This window comes from Dendrobium catenatum, unplaced genomic scaffold (genome assembly GCF_001605985.2).
Source record: "Dendrobium catenatum unplaced genomic scaffold, ASM160598v2 fragScaff_scaffold_1663, whole genome shotgun sequence".
Lineage (NCBI taxonomy): Eukaryota > Viridiplantae > Streptophyta > Magnoliopsida > Asparagales > Orchidaceae > Dendrobium > Dendrobium catenatum.
This window is the reverse complement of record NW_021320125.1, coordinates 68,863-87,177: the sequence shown is the minus strand read 5'-3', so window position 1 is coordinate 87,177 and position 18,315 is coordinate 68,863. Positions and strand designations below refer to the sequence as shown.

General features: G+C 41.3%; 1 protein-coding gene across 1 annotated transcript; it reads left to right on the top strand.

Annotated features, from left to right (window-relative positions):
- The first annotated feature begins 320 nt into the window (after positions 1–320).
- LOC110105495 lies at positions 321–1,217 on the top strand. The gene has a single exon (XM_020835025.1). It carries the CDS (start codon positions 321–323, stop codon positions 1,215–1,217), a length of 897 nt encoding a protein of 298 aa, XP_020690684.1.
- Positions 1,218–18,315: the final 17,098 nt, after the last annotated feature.

Here is an 18,315-nt window from a genome sequence, read left to right as displayed (position 1 = left end):
GGTGGAGAGTTGCTCTACGCTGGGGTCTACACGGTTGCCTGGCACCAGGCGGCAGAAACGTGGTGAAGCTAATGCTTCCCCTGCTCAGAAATTGACCCCAAGGGTGTTGCGTTTTTCTGGAATGAATTCAGATGTTCATAAGGTGAAAAATGTAAACACAAGAGGAGCTAAAGACAGATGAATGAAAGAATTGTGGTGCATTGGTCCCCTTCAGAAGTTTCCTGGTGTCCGTAGGAACAGGGACAGACGTGAAGGGCTTACTCCCCTACACTCCGAGCTCAATGTAACGATCAAGGATTGCTCCTCTGGTGGCAAGATGGATGAGGAGTTCACGGATCAATGGAAAGAGGTTTTCTCGGATGTCTTTTGCGGCGGGGACACTTCCCCTTTGGTGGATAATGTTTAACATCCTCTGTTGGAATTGCAGAGGTGCGTGTAAGAAGGAGACCGGGAACTTCTTACGACACCTCATCGGGGAGCACAACATCAGTATCATTGGTCTAGTTGAGACCAAAATGGAAACATTCTCTCGTGCAGATGCGGACAAGCTTGCGGGGAGGAATTGGGATTTGTGCTTTCAGCCTTCAGTGGGTAGGGCTGGGGGTATTCTTGTTCTTTGGCTAGGTGCGATTGGCACCTTTAATGTCACCTTTCAAATGAACCAATGTATTATGGGGAGTTTTAGGTGGACGCGTTCTCCGTCATGGAAGCATGCTGTGGTTTATGTCGTTAAAGATAGGTACACTAGGCAACGGATTTGGGAGGATATCTCGCAGCATCATGTTGCCAACGCCCCTTTGGTGGTGGTGGGGGACTTCAATTGCATTATGGGGGGGGGGCACTTCAACTGCATTATGGCAAAGAGTGAGAAGAAGGGGGGGAGACCCTTTGTTTTCAATCCTGTGGCAGGCGATATAGGAGATTTCATGAATGCTAATGGCCTGATTGACCCTGGATTCTCGGTACCTGCCTTCACATGGACAAACAATAAGGATGCTGGAAGTCGAATTTACTCACGGTTGGATCAGTTTCTGATCAGTTCATCCATTCTGGATGAATTTCAGGGCTTGAAGGTTAAGCACCTCTCTAGGCTTACTTCTGATCATTGTCCCATCCTCTTTTTAATTCAGGCGGGTGGTAGGAGGGCTTATTCCTCTTGGATCCGGTTTGAAGATGTTTGGGCCAGCTATCCTAGGGCGTGGCAATTGGTTACGTAGAAATGGAAGGTGCACAATTCTGGCTCGGAAGAGACGATTCTGCAAAGAAAGTGCCAAAGGACTCTCAAGGCACTGTTCTTTTGGAGTAGGAATAAAATCAAGCTGTTGAACCAGCTAAAGGATGAGCTTTATCGTGAGATTAGCATTTTACAGGAAATTGATTGCTCTCCCTCCGGCCACTCTTAGGCCCAGTCCGAATCTCTCAAATATAAGGTCTACTTGCTGAAGGCAACTCTGGCCAGGATCATGACTTGGTGGGGGCAACGTGCGAAGGTTCAATGGATTGAGGATGGGGACGGGAACACACGGTTCTTCCACAATATGGCTTCGGTGAGAAGGAGGACCAATCTCTTTGATCAGCTCAAGCATCCGGATGGGAGGACTGTTACTGATCAGACCATGATTTTGATAATGATTAAAGAATTTTTCCAACAGAAATGGGAGAACAATGATATCATAGACTACGGTGGCCCTCTTTTGATTCGCATTTTGCTTGCTTGTACCGCCTTGGTATGTCTATGGACAGTGAGATCACCCGTGAGGAAATATGGAATGCGGTGAAGTCATTGGTAAAGAATCGTGCTCCTGGACGTGATGGTGTGACGACATCCTTCTTCAAATCATTCTGGGACATTGTTGAGGAACAGGTCAGCTTGGCGTGTTTGGAGTTTTTCTCCTTGGGACGGATGGAGCCGGAGTGGAAGGATACTGTGGTGGTTTTACTGCCTAAGGGCAATAATGCGGACCATCCGTCTAAATTTAGACAGATCAGTCTCTGTCAAACTATCTACAAGGTCATTGCGAAGATTTTAGTTAACCGCATCAAAGGCATATTGCCTTCCATTATTTCAGAGGAACAAGCAGCCTTTGTGCCGGGGAGATCAATCTCTGATCACTGTCTTTTTGGGCAGGAGATCATGAACATGTTCAAGGTTTCCAAGTCTACTAAAGGGTGGATGGCATTGAAAGTCGACATGGAGCAAGCCTATGACAAAATGAACTGGAGAACACTGGAGGTTGTGCTGACTATGATGGGTTTCCCCCAAAGATTTCGATCGTGGGTGATGAGTTGTGTCACTGCTCCACGATTTGCCATTTTGGTGAATGGAACCCTTACGGATGGGATCACGGCTGGCTGCGGTTTTTGGCAAGGGTGCCCGCTCTCACCATACTTGTTCATTCTTTGCTCGGAGTTGCTGTCTCTCCATTTTCGCCAAAACTATCCAGAGTTAGGCGTCCAAATCAGGGTGGGAGGAATTACCGTCTCCCACCTCCTTTATGCTGACAACGTTTTATGTTTTGCAGGTGCTACCATCCCTAATGTTCGGAAGCTTCTGATTATCCTGGATGACTATTGCAGCTGGACGAAGCAAAGGAATAATAAAAATAAATCTGCTATTTTATTTAGCAGAATGGTTACGACCTCCACTAGAAGCTGCCTAGCTAGGCTTGCGGGGTGTCGTAAGGTGGAGGAAATGAATTATCTTAGCATAAAATTTGCAATGAGAAGGCTCACGAAGGAAGATTTCAGCCCTCTCTTAAGGAAAATTCAATCGCATATATTAGCTTGGGGTTCTCGTCAGTTATCTTTGGCGGGTAGGATTACAAATGATTAATTTTGTGTTTCTTCCGCTGTTGGTGTTTGCGATGACTCACATGCTGGTTCCTCGGGGTGTTCTTGATGAAGCGGAAAGACTTTGTCGGAGCTTCCTCTGGGATAAGGATCAGAATCACAAGAGTCTGCATTATGCGGCTTGGGGCAGCCTCATTAGACCGAGGCGTCAGGGAGGTCTCGGTTTTCATGCTAGCAGCAGCTGGACGGGGCCCCTCCGTGCAAGAATTTCCTGAGATTTCCTAAACAAGCCTCATAATATTTTCCAAAGGTGTATGAGGCACAAGTATGGGGCTTGGCCATGGATGATGGAACATAAAAGGGGTGAATCGAATGGGTGGAGAATTATCTGCAGTGGGGCGGAGAGTTTGGTAGGCTATCTCCGGTGGAAGGTCTGCAACGGAGCGGATATTGACACGATCAATCATGTTTGGATACAGAACTATGCCATTTGTTCTTGGCCGACGTTCTGTAATATTGAGCTTGCGGAGGGCAGCCGGGTGGACGAGTTCATCACGTTGGGTGGTGGATGGGATCGGAACAAGCTACGACATTATTTTGGGGAGACCCTCGTTGAGTTGATTTGCGAGGTGAGAATCTGGTCGGAGCTTCATACCGACACTCTTGAGTTAACCAAGAGCATGTTGGGCACCTCGTTGTCTGCCATCTGCTATAATGCGGAGTATATGGGGGAGGAAGACCAGGTTTGTACCATTCTGGATATGCATATGCGACCCCGTGAGAGAGTCTTCTGGTGGAGGCACTTCAAGGACCTTATCCCTACCCTTACTTGGTTCAACTGCCAGGGCCTTGGGGCTGGGCTCAGCTGTCCGATCAGTTGTAACCAGCATGAAAATCTCGATCACGTTACAACGCAATGTCTGCAATTACTCAAGATCCTGAAGCGTCTGGATGATTGGGGCTTTGTCACGCCCAGGTTTGCGTGTTTTATGGATTTGAAGGAGGCTCTGCATAGGGGACTTGCGACCAAAGCCTACTGGACCAAGATCTACTGCTCGGCGATCTTCTACAGCTGGGGAAACAGGAATGTTATTCATCATGGCAAGACGGTGAACTCCATCACTGGGCTGGCCGCAATGGTTCTCGGATCCACCAAACACTGTCTTTTTTCGAATAGCTTGGAGCAACGGTTCACCCATCAATCCGTTGGATTGTTTCAGAATGCATCTTGGTGTCCGCCCCCCCCCCCCTTCAGGCTGGTTGAAAATCAACATGGATGGTGCGTTGCGTAGGAACAATGCAGGCGGCATCGGGATCATTATAAGGGATTCTCAATGTAATCTGGTGGTGGCGGCGGGTTGGGGAGTCTCGCATTGGGATAGCACGCAGTTTAAACTAATGGCCATTCAATACATCGATCGGATCATTCAAGACTGGATGTTTGATCTTGACGGGGTCCTTATCGAGGGAGATAATGCAAGTGTGATCGACTTCATGTATAAGTGCCTACATACAGAGATTTGAAAGCTGAGGCCAGAAGAGGGTGAGAGATTTAACTGGCTTAAATCTTTCCATAAGGTGCTTTTTATTCACACGAACAGGGAGTACAACAAGGCGGCTCATTTTAGCGCTCAAAGAGCGATTGAGGATAGTTTTGTTTGGGATATAGGAGATAATAGATACACATGTATTCCTCAAGATTTTTTGACCATCCTTGAGGATGATAGAAATAGTTTTACCCCATCTTAGGGGCTTATGGTGTTTTGGGTTCTTTTTGTAAGTGATTTTAGATGAATGCAAATGCAAAATTCAACTCTATAAATATTGCTTCTCTCTATATATATTTATTGCATCTCTCTCTCTCTCTCTCCCTCCCTCCCTCCCTCTCTCTATTGCATTTCTCTCTCTCTCTCTCTCTCTCTCTCTCTCTCTCTCCCTACCTCTTTATTACTTCTCTCTCTCTCTCTTTATTGTTTCTATCTCTCTCTCTCTTTATTGTTTCTATCTCTCTCTCTCTTTCTCTATCTCTCTCTATTGCTTCTCTCTCTCTATAACTCTCTCTCTTTATCCCTCTCTCTCTCTCTTGATTACTCTGGGAATGAAAATTTTTGTGTTGCTCGAGAGAAAAATTTTTCTCTCGGATTGGAGATCTTATCGGCGGGGTTTGATCGTGAGGCTCTTAGGTTATGGTGGGGGGTGACTGTCGGTCACTCCCTTGTCACCAGTCGAGGAGCGGCGGAGGGAGGGAAGCTGGAGGTGGGAGGAGTTCTGATGTTAGGTCTGGTAGAAGTGATGGAGGGAGGAACATGGCTAGGGGAAGGAGTTTGGGAGCTGGTGTTGTGTATAGCATAGGGGCTAATAGTTAGAGGAGGTTCTCGTTATTAGGATTGAGTGGATTGGAAGACATTGGAGCTGAAGGAAAGCAGCTTTTCTATGTCCTGTCTCTAGTTAAGGCTGGGGGTGTAAGATCGGGAGGCAATGTAGCTTCTGTGAAGGCTACAAGGTAGGACGCTACATCTACAGAGGTGATTGGAGTTGAAGGGAGAGGGTTTGTCAGATCTCTAGGTAGAGATGGGTGCTCCATAATGGATGGCTCAGTTATAATCTGAGAAGATGGTCAGCCTTGATGCTGAACCCAGCGAGGAGGTGGAGGTTGTTTCGAATACTGAGATGGTGGATCGAGATTTGGTGTTGTAGGATTCATCCGAATTGGATGATGTCATGGAGATTATGTGCGGAAGTGAGGCCGAGGAATTTTTTAAGGAGGTCAATGCTAGTATTGGATTGATAGTCTAGATGGAAGCTGTTAGCTCATATGCACAAGATGAGATGACTATTGATGATGAGAAGATTGAAATGCTGGATTTCGGTGAAAAAGGGTCTCTTACCTCCTGTGAACAGATTGAGGTAAGTAAAATTCTGGATAATCCTATGTTGGAACTTGATAAGATGCAATTTATATTTGGTAACGTGGGACATGTTAAAGATCTGCATAAGGTTTCTTTTGTTTGGGATGTTCAGGAAGCCTGTATGAATGTTGATAGGGATAAGCCACGACTTAATTTTGGTATTATTGGTAGTGTTGCTGGTTGTAGTAAGATCAATGATGCGGATCTGTCAATTAGGTGAAATGCAAGATGTTGATTGTAGGGATTCCTTCAATGCTCCTGTACGAACACCGGGTGTTCGTAGTAATGCTCTAGTTGAAAATCCTTTCTCTCAGCAGGGACATGAACCTTCTAGGTTAATTAAAAGAGAAGCGGATGAGATTAGGACTACAACAAATTCTTGGAAAAAGACTATGCCAGTTATTTTAAATTTGTATGATGATGTTAAAAAATTCCTGCGGGAAGATGGTTTGGTTAAACTGGACCTGAGTAAGGCAAAAGGAAATATTCAAATACTTAAAAGAGCATTAGTTGGCAGTGCCTTAGCACGTCGGGTGCCTTTTTGGGTTGTTCAGAATGAATTACAAAGGAAGTGGGGACACTTTGGCTTAACATAGATCACTCCTATGGGATCTGATTGTTTCTTGTGCTGGTTTGAAGATGTTGAAGAAAGGGGCAATGCTTTGATTAGGGGACCTTGGTATGTTGCAAGCCAAATAAACGGAATAGAACTGTGGACTACTGGTTTATCGTCCAAATCGGTGAGAAAGTTTTCATCGCCAGTTTGGATTAGGCTTCCAAACTTGCCATTGCAATACTGGGATGAGGCAAACTTGGCAAGGTTGGCTGCCGATGTTGGTGAACCGTTGTTCATGGATGAGCAGACCAAGCTGTTGAATAGATGTGCCTTTTCAAATTTTTGTGTCTGTTTGGACTTGTCAAAGATATTGCCTAAAGGTGTGTGGGCTCAAGGTTTGGGTGTAACCTTTTTCCAACCTATAGAGTATGAAGGGATTCCATTGATACTCTTGGGATGTGGTAAAGTTGGTCATAAGGCTGATGGATGAAGGGAGGTTTGTAATCAACCTTTGCAGCAGGTTAGCAAGGACATTCCTAAGCAGGAACAATTTGGGACAGCAATGTCTGAGTAGAAGAAGGATGTGGTTTTGGATAGGGTTGGTAGTGGTAACCTGGTTTCCGGAATTAGTTTGTCTAATGAGAATTCTAAGGTTGTTGATAATGATTATGGGGAATGGACAATTGTTACTAGGAGAAGGATACCCAATTCTATTAGAGATGGAAATGAATCACAAATATCTAATAATAGGAAAATTGGTCCGGCTACAAATGCAGCTAGTAAAGTTGTTTGGAGGTAAGTTGCTAAAGTACAAAACTTGGTTGAGAATCAGGCTATGGATGAGACTCCTGTTCTTGAAAATAAGATAGGGCAAAATGCATTGGGTTAGAGACCGATTATTGAGGAAATGACTAACTTTAAAGTGCAATCAAAAGGCCTCAATGCTGAAGTAGATGGTGTGGAAATATTACATAACATGGAATCTTTAGCTGGGAGCTGAGGGTTTCCAAGGAATATGAGTCAATTAATTGCAGGGGAGTTGGTATAGCCTGTTGTACAAAATATGTAAGAGGAGGTGTTGGGCTATGTGCAAAATAGAGAGCTGAAGGTGGGGAGCAGTGGATTTTCAGATAATATGAGATAAATTTTTCTAAAATGTTGATGAGGGGGAGGAACCGAAGAGATCGTAGCTACAAGGTTTCTCCTTCACAGCTTCTAATACCCAGGGTTTTAAAGTTCTTAGAAGCTAAGGCTAAAGTATTGAAATCAAAAAATATGCATAATAGAAAGGCTAAAGCATGTTATTCCATGGAATTTGGACAAATGGGCCCATTACAAAAATTACCTGGTGTTAGGAGAAGTAAAGATCGGGTGGTTGTTGGTTCATCTATTAAACAATTAATTAATGTTATTGATAAAACAGATGGCAGGAAGAACTATGATGCTGACATGGGTGGTGTTGTTACATACCATGTGCAAGGTGAGACTTTTGAAAATATGAGTGGCGGGGACGCTTCCCCTTTGGCGAATCATGTTTAGTCTCTTATGTTGGAACTATAGAGGTGTTCGTAAGAAGGATACGGGTAATAACTTATGACACCTAATTGGGGAAGACAATGTCATCTTTATTGGTCTTCTTGAGACAAAAATGGAATCATTTGGTAGGAAAGACATCGATAAACATGCAGGTAGAGATTGGGAGTTTGTTTTTCAACTAGACATTGGTAGAGCAGGTGGCATATTGGTGGTGTGGAAGATTAGTGTAAACTCTTTTCATGCTATATTCCAATCTAACCAATGTATCATGGGGAGGCCAAGGATTGCAAATGCTATTGATTGGGAAGTAGCTGTGGTCTATGCTGATAAAGAGAGGTATACCAAGAAGGTTGTTTGGGAGGATATCTTTAAATATTACACATTGGATTCTCCCTTATTGGTTGGGGGAGATTTCAACTGTATTATGGCGCATGAGGACAAGAAAGGTGGCAAGGCCTTTCATTTTTCCCCAGATGCAAGTGATATGTCTGAGTTTATGTTGGCAAATGCCTGATTGATCCTGGGTTTACTGGTCCTTCTTATACTTGGACTAACAACAAGGATGCTATGAGCCGGATCTTCTCAAGGTTGGATCATTTTTTAGTAACTCCTTCAATTCTTGATGCTTTCCAAGGATTAAGGGTTAAGCATTTTGCTAGAATCGCTTCAGATCATTATCCCATTCTATGTTGTATCATGGGAGAGGTGAAGAGAGTTTATTCCCATTGGATAAAGTTTGAGGATGTTTGGGCTAGCTACCCTATGGCTTGGCACATGGTGAAGGAAAAATGGAAGGTAGAGGATATGGGTATGGAATCATGTAAGCTTCAAAAGAAATGTCAAAGGATGTTAAAGGCATTATTCTTTTGGAGTAAGAACAAGCTCAAGATGCTCAACCAATTGAAGGAAGAACTTGATTAGGAGATAAAGATGTTACAAGAATTGGAATGTTTGCCGAATGGGCTTACTGAAGTTCAAGCTGAGGCCTTGAGATTTAAGGTGTGCTACTGAATAATACTCTCGCTCGTATCATGACATGGTGGGGGCAACGAGCTAAGGTGAAGTGGATTGAGGAAGGGTTTGGGAAAACCAATTTTTTTCATTCAATGGCTTCGCGCTAGGAGGAGAGCTAAATGTGTTGACTCTATTAAACATGTGGATGGAATGGTGGTGACAGAACAAAGGGAGGTTTCTATCATGATTTACAACTTCTTTGAGATGAAATGGCATGGGCAAGACATAGAGGAGAAGCGATGGCCATCCTTGGAATTCCAAAGGAGATGTTTGGCACAATTTACTAATATTCTGGATGTAGATGTTACAAAAGAGGAGGTTTGGGCTACTGTTTTGTTCTTTGGGCCGGAATAAGGCACCTAGGAGAGATGGTGTGACAGTCTCGTGCATTAAGTTCTTTTGGGAAATTGTTGGGGATCAAGTTATGAAGGCATGCTTGGAATTTTTTTCGGCTGGGTTCATGGATCCAAAGTGGAAGGAGATGGTGGTTGTTTTATTGCCTAAGATCAGCAACCCGGATCAACCGTCCAAGTTTAGACCAATTAGCTTGTGTCAAATGATTTAAAAGATTGTTGCAAAGCTACTTGTTTACCAGTTCAAAGGGATTTTTCCAAGGTTGATTTCGGAAGAGTTGGCTGCATTTGTCCAAGGGAGATCGATTTCAAATCATTGCTTATTAGAACAAGAGATGATGAACAAATTTAAGGTCTCTAAATAAACTAAAGGATTGTTGGCCATGAAGGTGGACATGAAATAAGCTTATGACAAGATGAGTTGGAGGACTTTGGAACTTGTTTTGAAACATATGGGCTTCCCTCCCATATTTAGTTCTTGCGTGTTGAGTTGTGTTCAAAGTCCAATATTTTCAATTCTTATTAATGAGCAACATTCTGAGGAGATTACAGCAAATTGTGGATTCCGTCAAGGGTGCCCATTGTCTCCATACTTGTTCATCCTCTGTTCTGAGCTGCTGTCTGCTCACTTTTATCAAAACTTTAAGGATTTGGGTGTTCCACTAAGTGTGAGGGACCTCCTATCTCCCACCTTCTTTATGCTGACGGCATTTTGATTTTTGCGGGTGCCAATATTCCAAATTTAAGGAAGGTTACTTCAATCTTGGAGGATTACTGCTCTTGGACTGGTCAAAGGGTTAATAGATGTAAATCAGCTATTCTCTTCAGCAAGTCGTCCTGTTCTTCTACAAGGGCTCGTCTTGCAAAGATTACTAGAAGCCGGAAGGTGGACGAGATGGAGTATCTTGGTATCAAATTTTCCTTGAGAAGGATTGGAAAGAAGGATTTTTCTCCACTATTGCAACAAGCCTGTGCCAAGACTTTGACTTGGGGAATCAAACACTTATCCATGGCGGGTAGGGTCACTTTAGTAAACTCTGAGTTGATTCCATCATATGTTTATTTGGTGACTCAATCTTGTGTTCCAAGATCTGTTCTAAAAGATATGTAGAAGTTATGTAGAAGTTTCCTGTGGGACATAGATGTTCATCATAAAAGCATTCATTACATTGGGTGGGATAGTGTTGCTAGACCAAGGAGAATGGGGGGATTTGGGTTTCATGCAAGTTATAACTGAGTTGGACCCCTAAGAGCTTGGATTGCCTAGGATTATAATAGTAAACAGAAGTCTCTATTTCATAGATGCATGGTGCAAAAATATGGGAAGTGGCCATAGATTGATGAATTCAAAAGTGGAGATTCTGGGATGTGGAAATTAATCCACAATGGGGCTAATAGTTTGAGTACTTGTGTTCGTTGGAAGGTGGCCAACGGCAGGAGCATTGATATCTTGAATCATGTTTGGATATGGGATACGTCTATAGCGATATGGCCAACTTTTTGTGATGTAAAAGCCATTGATGATCTCACAGTTTCATATCTTATTAATCTGGACAATGGTTGGGACGTGAATAAACTATTGCTTTATTTTGGAGGGATTCTTGCTGATAGGATCATGGGTATTAAAATCTGAAATGACATGGAAGAGGACTCTTTAGAGTTGATGAAAAGTCCAATTGGTTCTACCGTCTCTGCTATGGTTTATAATAGCAAATTTCTCGAAGATGATGATCCGAGCTGTGCCATTTTAAATTCCTGGTTGAGGCCACTGTAGTGCTTGTTTTGGTGGAGGATATACAAGAATATAGTTCCAACTAATGGGTGGCTGTATGCTCGAGGCTTTGAGGTAAATGTAAGCTATCCCATTGGATGTGGTATGGTGGAGAATTTGAGTCATATCACAACTAGGTGTGAGTAGCTCTTGAAGATTTTGGAGGTGTTAGACAGGTGGGGGTTTCATCCCCCTTGGTTCACTTGCCTTGATGAGCTTCAGGTGGCATTGCAAATGGATGTTAATATTAAAGACATTGGCATGATGCTTTATTTCCTTACTATATATCATAGCTGGAGGAACAGAAATGCGATTAAGCAAGGGAAGGTGAGTTTTACACTAGTTTCCTAGCAGTAAATTTACTTTGAGCTCTTAACCAGAATGGCCTTTCATTCCACTTGGAGCAACGGGACACTGTTCAATCCTTGGGATGGTCTTCACCTTCGTCTTAGTGCACCCCTCCCCCCCCGCTTAAATTTAATGCAAGGGGAGTTTGAATTATGATTCGGGATTGTTATGGCAAATTGATTGTAGGAGCTAGTTGGAACTTAAGTCATTGGGACTGTACGCATATTGAATTGATGGCTGTTAAGTACATTGGTGAACTTGTCATTGATTAGATGTTTGAACTTAAAGGGATCATATTGAAGGGGGATAATGCAACTGTTAGTAAACACATGCAGATTTGTAAAAATAGAGATCTGTGGAAGCAGCAATCGGAAGAGTGGGCTAGTTGGAATTGAATAAAGCTATTCCAACAAGTTGTTTAGGTCCATACTTACAGGAGGTTTACTAAGGTAGCACATTTCTATGCTCATAGTGCAATAGATAGATCTTTTGTTTGGATACAAGTGATGATAATAATGGCACTCAAGAATTTTTTGACATTCTTGAGGAGGATAGTAGTCCTTATCATGCTTAAGGGCATGTTGCCTTTAGTTTTCTTTACTTGGTTGTAATAGCTTTTAAAGAATGCAAATGCAGAGTTTCATCCCTCTCTCTCCCTGTCTCTCTCTCTATCTCTTTCTCTCTCTCTCTCTAAGCCTCTTTCTCTCCCCTATCCCTCCCTCTTTCTCTCTCTCTATCTATCTATCTATCTCCCCATCTCTCTCTCTCCCTCTCTCTCTCTTACTCTCTCTCTCTCTCTCTCTTTATATCTATCTCTCTCTCTCCTCTATCAAGTCATTTTGACCATTTTTTCTCTCTCTTCACAAACTTAGTGAGAAAAACTATGGGAATGATGGGGTGTGACTGACTCTGCTCGAGCGGGGGTGGGAGCGAAGGCAATATAGTCGGCGATGATCGGGCGGTGGATCTAGAGGATTGAAGAAGCTAGGGAATCATTCTCATGGGAAGGTCACGACAAACAAGATGAAGGGGAAAGTATGGATGCTGGTAAATCTGGAGCGGAGGGTTCTTCAGAAGGTTGGTGGGAGGTCAAGCCTCATAGGCTTGAGCCCAAATTGCAACTGCAGACAGCTAAGAGTGGAAACGGTCAGATGTGAGCTAGTGAGAGTAAAATGGAGGATTCTCCTTCTAAGTCGAAGCTGGAGACGAAGTTGATTCCGGATGTGAGCATGACGCTTAATCCGATGTTCAACGGATTGGATTCTTCGATGGAGGAGGAAGGGATTGAATCTACCCAAGATTGCATTTAAGTCATGGAGGAGATGTTCGATGTGGAAGCAGCTATGCCCAGTCGGGTTAGTGCGAGGGAGGAGATGGTTGATATGGAGACTGCTACTCTCGGACTAAAGAGTCTGACTGAGGTATGTATGGATCTACCCGTATTACGTGATACTGTCTTTGGGAATTTGGGTGCAGAAGATGGTTGCTCTGTATCCAATGGAGGATTAGCTATAGATAATACTGTAGGAGTGATCGAAGATAGTTCTAGATCTACTGGAATGAACATTCTGTTTAATGGCACGATAGATGATTGTGGCAATGCTGTTGTAGGACCAGTGTTCAATATCATGGGGGGTTCTAGTGGGAAGGCGAGGAATATAAGTCCTTTGTTCTCTGCAAGAGTCAATAATGCATGGAGAAAGCCTGAGCATACCCCGATTCTTAATCTGATAGAGATAAGCTTGATCTCTTCGGATGGGATTTCAGTTGTTCTTAATCTGGATTTTGTCAGGATGAATTCGACATTGCTAGAAAGAACTATTATAGGGAAAATTCTGTGAAGAAGAGCATCTTATTTTATGTTGAAGTCTAAGCTCCAACGACAGTGGGCTAGGTTCGGAGATTTTAAATTAACTAGTATGGGGTTTGATTATTTTGTGTATTTTTTATTCTAATGAAGTGAGGAATGCTATCCTGTGTGGAGGTCCCTGGTTCATTAGCAGAAACATTATTGGATTGGATAGGTGGACGCCGATTTTCTCTCCAACTTCTATGGAAGGCCTATCTTCCCCTGTGTGGATACAACTGATTAACCTCCCTTTGTAGTATTGGAATGCCTGTAATATATCCAGAATTGCATCGAGGATTGGCGTTCCTCTCTGGATTGATGTGTACAAGGGAAATTGGGCTAGAAGGGAGTATGCTCGGGTATGTGTTCGGATGAACCTTGACAACAAGCTCCAGACAGGGATTTGGGTCAATGGCTTGAATGGTAGATTTTATCAAAAGGTGGAATATGAGGAAATTGGCACTCTATGTTATGGCTGTGGCAAAATTGGCCACCGTAACGAGCAATGTCCGTTTAATATCGCTGGACAAGGGGAGACAGTGATGAGAAAATTGGGAGAGCAAATGAAGCAAGTTGGAGTAATGGAGAGCAGCTCAAACCATGGCAGTGGTGCCTTTAAGAAGCAAGATTTGGAGCCAACCAAGAATATTATTCCCTCTGTGGTTAAAACAGAAGGTGGCAATTCTAAGAAACTTATTAACAGTAATGAAATAAGGAAAAGTGCGGGACTACAACATGGAAAGAAGGTTTACAACTTTGCTATGGAAGAATGCTCACAAGAGATAGATGGTCAAGTGGAACCATGGATTCAAGTCCCCCCACGCCGAAGAAGGATTGCCCGTCCACAAGGAAGAAATAATGTGAGCATTTGAAGTAACCAGAAACTGAATACTCCCATTCAGGTGGCTTTGAACTAAGTCAAGCAGCCCCAAAGCAATGTGAAACCAACTTGTAAACAGATGAGAATGGGTTTCAAATAGCCCTTACCTTTTATGGTAGGAATTAAACCTATTATTCCTAGAACTAACATGTATAAGATTGAAAAGGAGCTTAGCTAATTGGGATCCTTCGAGGAATTCCCTAGGAATAGAAAAAGGAGATGATAGATGATTCTAGAGGCGGGGATGCTTCCCCTTCAGTTTATTAATGTCAGCTATTATGATTTGGAATTGTATGGGTGCTCGTAAAAAACAAACGGGTTACTACTTGCGTAGCCTCATTGGTAGCAATGAGGTGTATTTCATTGGGTTAGTGGAAACCATGATTAAAGATATTGATAGGAATGAAGTGAATAGATTAATTGGGAGTGAATGGGATTTTTTTCACTTCCCAGCTATGGGTAGATCGGGAGGTCTGTTAGCTTTGTGGAGGCGGTATTATGTTCATTTTAAAGTCATCATGATTTGAAATCAGGTTCTTATTATACATCTTGTGTTGCCAAATTTACAGAAATGGATAATTGCTTTAATCTATGCTAGTAAGGACTATCATGCTAGGCATTTGCTTTGGAATGCTATTGGTTCCAATATAAATGCTGACCTCCCTATGATTGTGGGGGGAGAATTCAATTGATGTCTTGATCAGAGTGAGAAGAAAGATGGTTCCAATATATATATATTTTGTTACAAATCTATTTTCATGGATTATGATTTTGATGATAACAAATTCTTATTTTTCTACGACTGTCTTGCCTACTGATATTTCAGGTCCACAAGATCAGACGGCAATTGGAACCAGCTCAAAATTTGGTAGACTAGGTCTAAGTCACTTTGTATACTTTTCCCTTTCTTGAGTCTATTATAAAAGGTGTTGCTCCTGATGCTAAGTAACCCTGCACACACACACACCATGGGAGAATTTCTGACTATTTCTTAGAGTTTATTATTTTTGGTAATATCGTCTGGGAAAATATTTATATTTGGCCTGGATGATCGGTTCAAAAATAGAAACCCTAATCAGGGCATCATGGTTAAGGCAACCGTCATTAAGCTGATCTGCATTATGAAGTTGTGTGGCACAAGTTCATTGGTTAAAATAACAGTTGATTGATTTAGGATTAACAATAGGTAAAATTCCAATTTATTGTGATAACACTACTGCCATTTGTATTTCAAAAAATCCTATTCAACATTCTAGAACCAAACATATAGATATAAGACATCATTTCATAAGGGATCATGATCCAAAAAAGAAATTAAATTGAATCATGTTTCAACTGAAAATTAATTTACAGACATTTTTACAAAATCACTAGCTTTTGATACTTTTAGCACATTAAGAACAAGGCTAGGTGTGATCGATCTTAAAGCTTAAATAAAAATCTTCTACAAACTTGATATTTTGTTTTGTGTCTTTTGTGTTTCGATTGTTTGTGTTTTATTTTTGCGTGTATGTTTCTATTTTTCTTATTTTTTATTTTTGTTTTTATGTTTGTGTGTTTTGGAAATATTTTCACACATCAAAATTCCTATTTCCGAACGATCGTGCTAATTTTTTTAAGAGTTTTTATTCGTACTGTGAAAAATTATTTTTATCCCGTCCAAATTTTATAGCATATCAATTGTTGTTTTGGTCTGATTACGTAAACTTTTGATTTTTTAATACAAATCATATTGTATGATATTTATATCATCCCAAATGATTTGTATTCATTCATTTGTACGCACCTAGACAGTTATATGGGCAAAATTAGTTATTATAACTGATCATATATATGAAACTTTATTTCATATGTATGAACCACATGTTATTCAATATTGTTGCAAATCTGAATTCCTTGATTATGATTTTGATGATAGCAAACACTCTTATTTCTCTACGTCTGTCTTGCCTACACACATTTCAGGTCCACAAGATCAGACTACAATTGGAATCAGCTCAAGATTTGGGAAAACTATTTTACTTGTAATTCTCATTGATGTAATTCTTTATTTCTTAAGTCGGGTCCTATAGGGGTGCTTGCTTGAATTATAACCTTGCACACACACACACTTAGGAAAATTTTCTATTTTATTTAGAGTTTACTGTTTTTGGTAACATCATCCATGATGATATTTATATCAGCCTGGATGATCGGTTCAAAAATAGAAACCCTACTTAGGATTCCAGATTAAAGCAGCTGTCATTAAGCACATCGGCCTTGACAATTTTGTATTGACCAGGATGATAGGCTCAAATCAGAAAAAAATGTACCGTCGGAACTGTTTAGGAATTACTTATTTTTGGACATCATCCCGGGCATCATCCCAGGGATCGGCCTGGCCTGTCAAGGATTGGCCTGGCCGATCCAGCATAATTTTTCCTAAATAAATTTGGTATTTAAGAAAATCAATTAAGACTTTATTACATTATCACATCATCCAGGATGATCGTAGGATTGATCGGGATGATCCACTAGATAATTGAAAAAGGAATAGCTCTTATTTAGGGTGATGTTCAGGATGATATTCTACAATTTGTACTGATTGGCCAAGATGATATTTTATCATCCTGGAGATATGAATAAATTTGTTCTAATCATCTCTAACCGATCAGGCTGATTGAGCGTAATTTATGCTGATCGGCCAGGCCGATATTTATATCAGTCTGACCGATAAAGTTGGCAAGTTGCATTAATGAGCTCATTTTGAGCTCTTCTATTTAAGCTTTGATAAGGCATATTGCAAGTGTCTTTGGGCAGCCCTTGTAGCTTCGTTCTTTTGGAGCGAACTTGAAGAGAGAGCATGAAAGGGAGAGAGGAAAGGATGGAGTTTGAGAAAGGGAGAAGATCCTTTGAGGGGGTTTAAAGGGAGTGTGGAGGGGGTTCCACACGGTTTCTTCGGCGAGCTTGCACCTTAGTATCATCAGATTCAAGGCTTATCTTGAGAAAAGTTATGGGAAGAAGAAGATCTCTTTGGTTTCAAAGGACCCGGCTACTCCACCGCACCGAGGAAGATGGAAGTGATTTTATAAGGGCTTCTCCGCCTAACTGTGGGGGCTAAAGGAGAGACATTGAGTTTAGTGCAATATTCGTAGGGTGCCTCCGAGGAGTTGACGTATGTCATGTTTTGACCGAACCATTATAAATCTGGTGTATTTTTTCCTTTATTATTTCCTCCTTTAATTTTCACACTTTGATTTATGTGGTGAATCTTGATTTGTGTTTTTTATTGAAAGATTTATTTTAAAATACTAATTCACCTATCTCTCTTAATTAGCCTTGGGAAAGTTTATAAAGGCCTAACATCCCTAACAATTTTTCAAGTGGTATTAGAGCTGCATTCATAAAATTAAGTTTAATTTTTTTTTGGATTTTGATCCATGGCTAATTTTGGTAATCGTAATATTGCGAAAGGTTATTCAATTTCCAAACCACCTTTATCTGAAAATATTACTTTTGATTTTTGGAAAATTTGCATGTCTACTTTTTTGCAATCAATTGATTTTCGAATGTGGCAAATAATTTTAACTGGTTATTTTTTACCGTCACGTATTTTAGATGGAATTAAAACTGATATTCCTTTTAATCAATAGAGTTGAGAAGAGAAAATCAATGCTCAATGAATGCAAAATCGTTAAATTATTTTTTCTATGCTTTAAATTCTGAAGATTGTATGTTAGTTTCCACGTGCACTACTGGTAAGGAAATCTGTGATAAATTACACACCATATACGAAGGTGTTACAAATCTATTTTTTCATGGCTTATGTTTTGATGATTAACAAACACTACTTCTCTTGGACTACTTGTTGCTTCTAACTTTTCAGGAATCGAAGACCGGACGATCATGAAGAAGCCAAGTTCAGAATTACGTAGGTTTAGGGTTGAGTCAGTCTGTACTTTTGTTTTTCTCTTTTTGAGTCTACTTGTAATGGTCAAAGAGACTGATGCTAAGTAACCCTACACACACACACTTGAGAGACTTAGAATTTCTATTTTTGCCCACATCGGCCAGGCCGATATTCATATCGTCCTAGACGATCAGCTTAAAATAGAAAGTCTAATTAAGGATTCTTAATTAAGGCAGCCGACATTAACATATCGGCCTGGACGATACACGTATCGTCCAGGACGATAAGCTCAAAACAGAAAGAAGTAGCCGCCTTAGACAGTTAAGGTATACTGTATTTTTAAATTATCGGCCAGGCTGATCCCTATATCGGCCTGGACGAAATTACCAAATTATGCTATAATTGATCAGGAAATCAAGG

Coding starts and splice junctions, on each gene's coding strand:
- LOC110105495 (XM_020835025.1), top strand. CDS start 321: ATGAGGAGTTCACGGATCAATGGAAAGAGGTTTTCTCGGATGTCTTTT.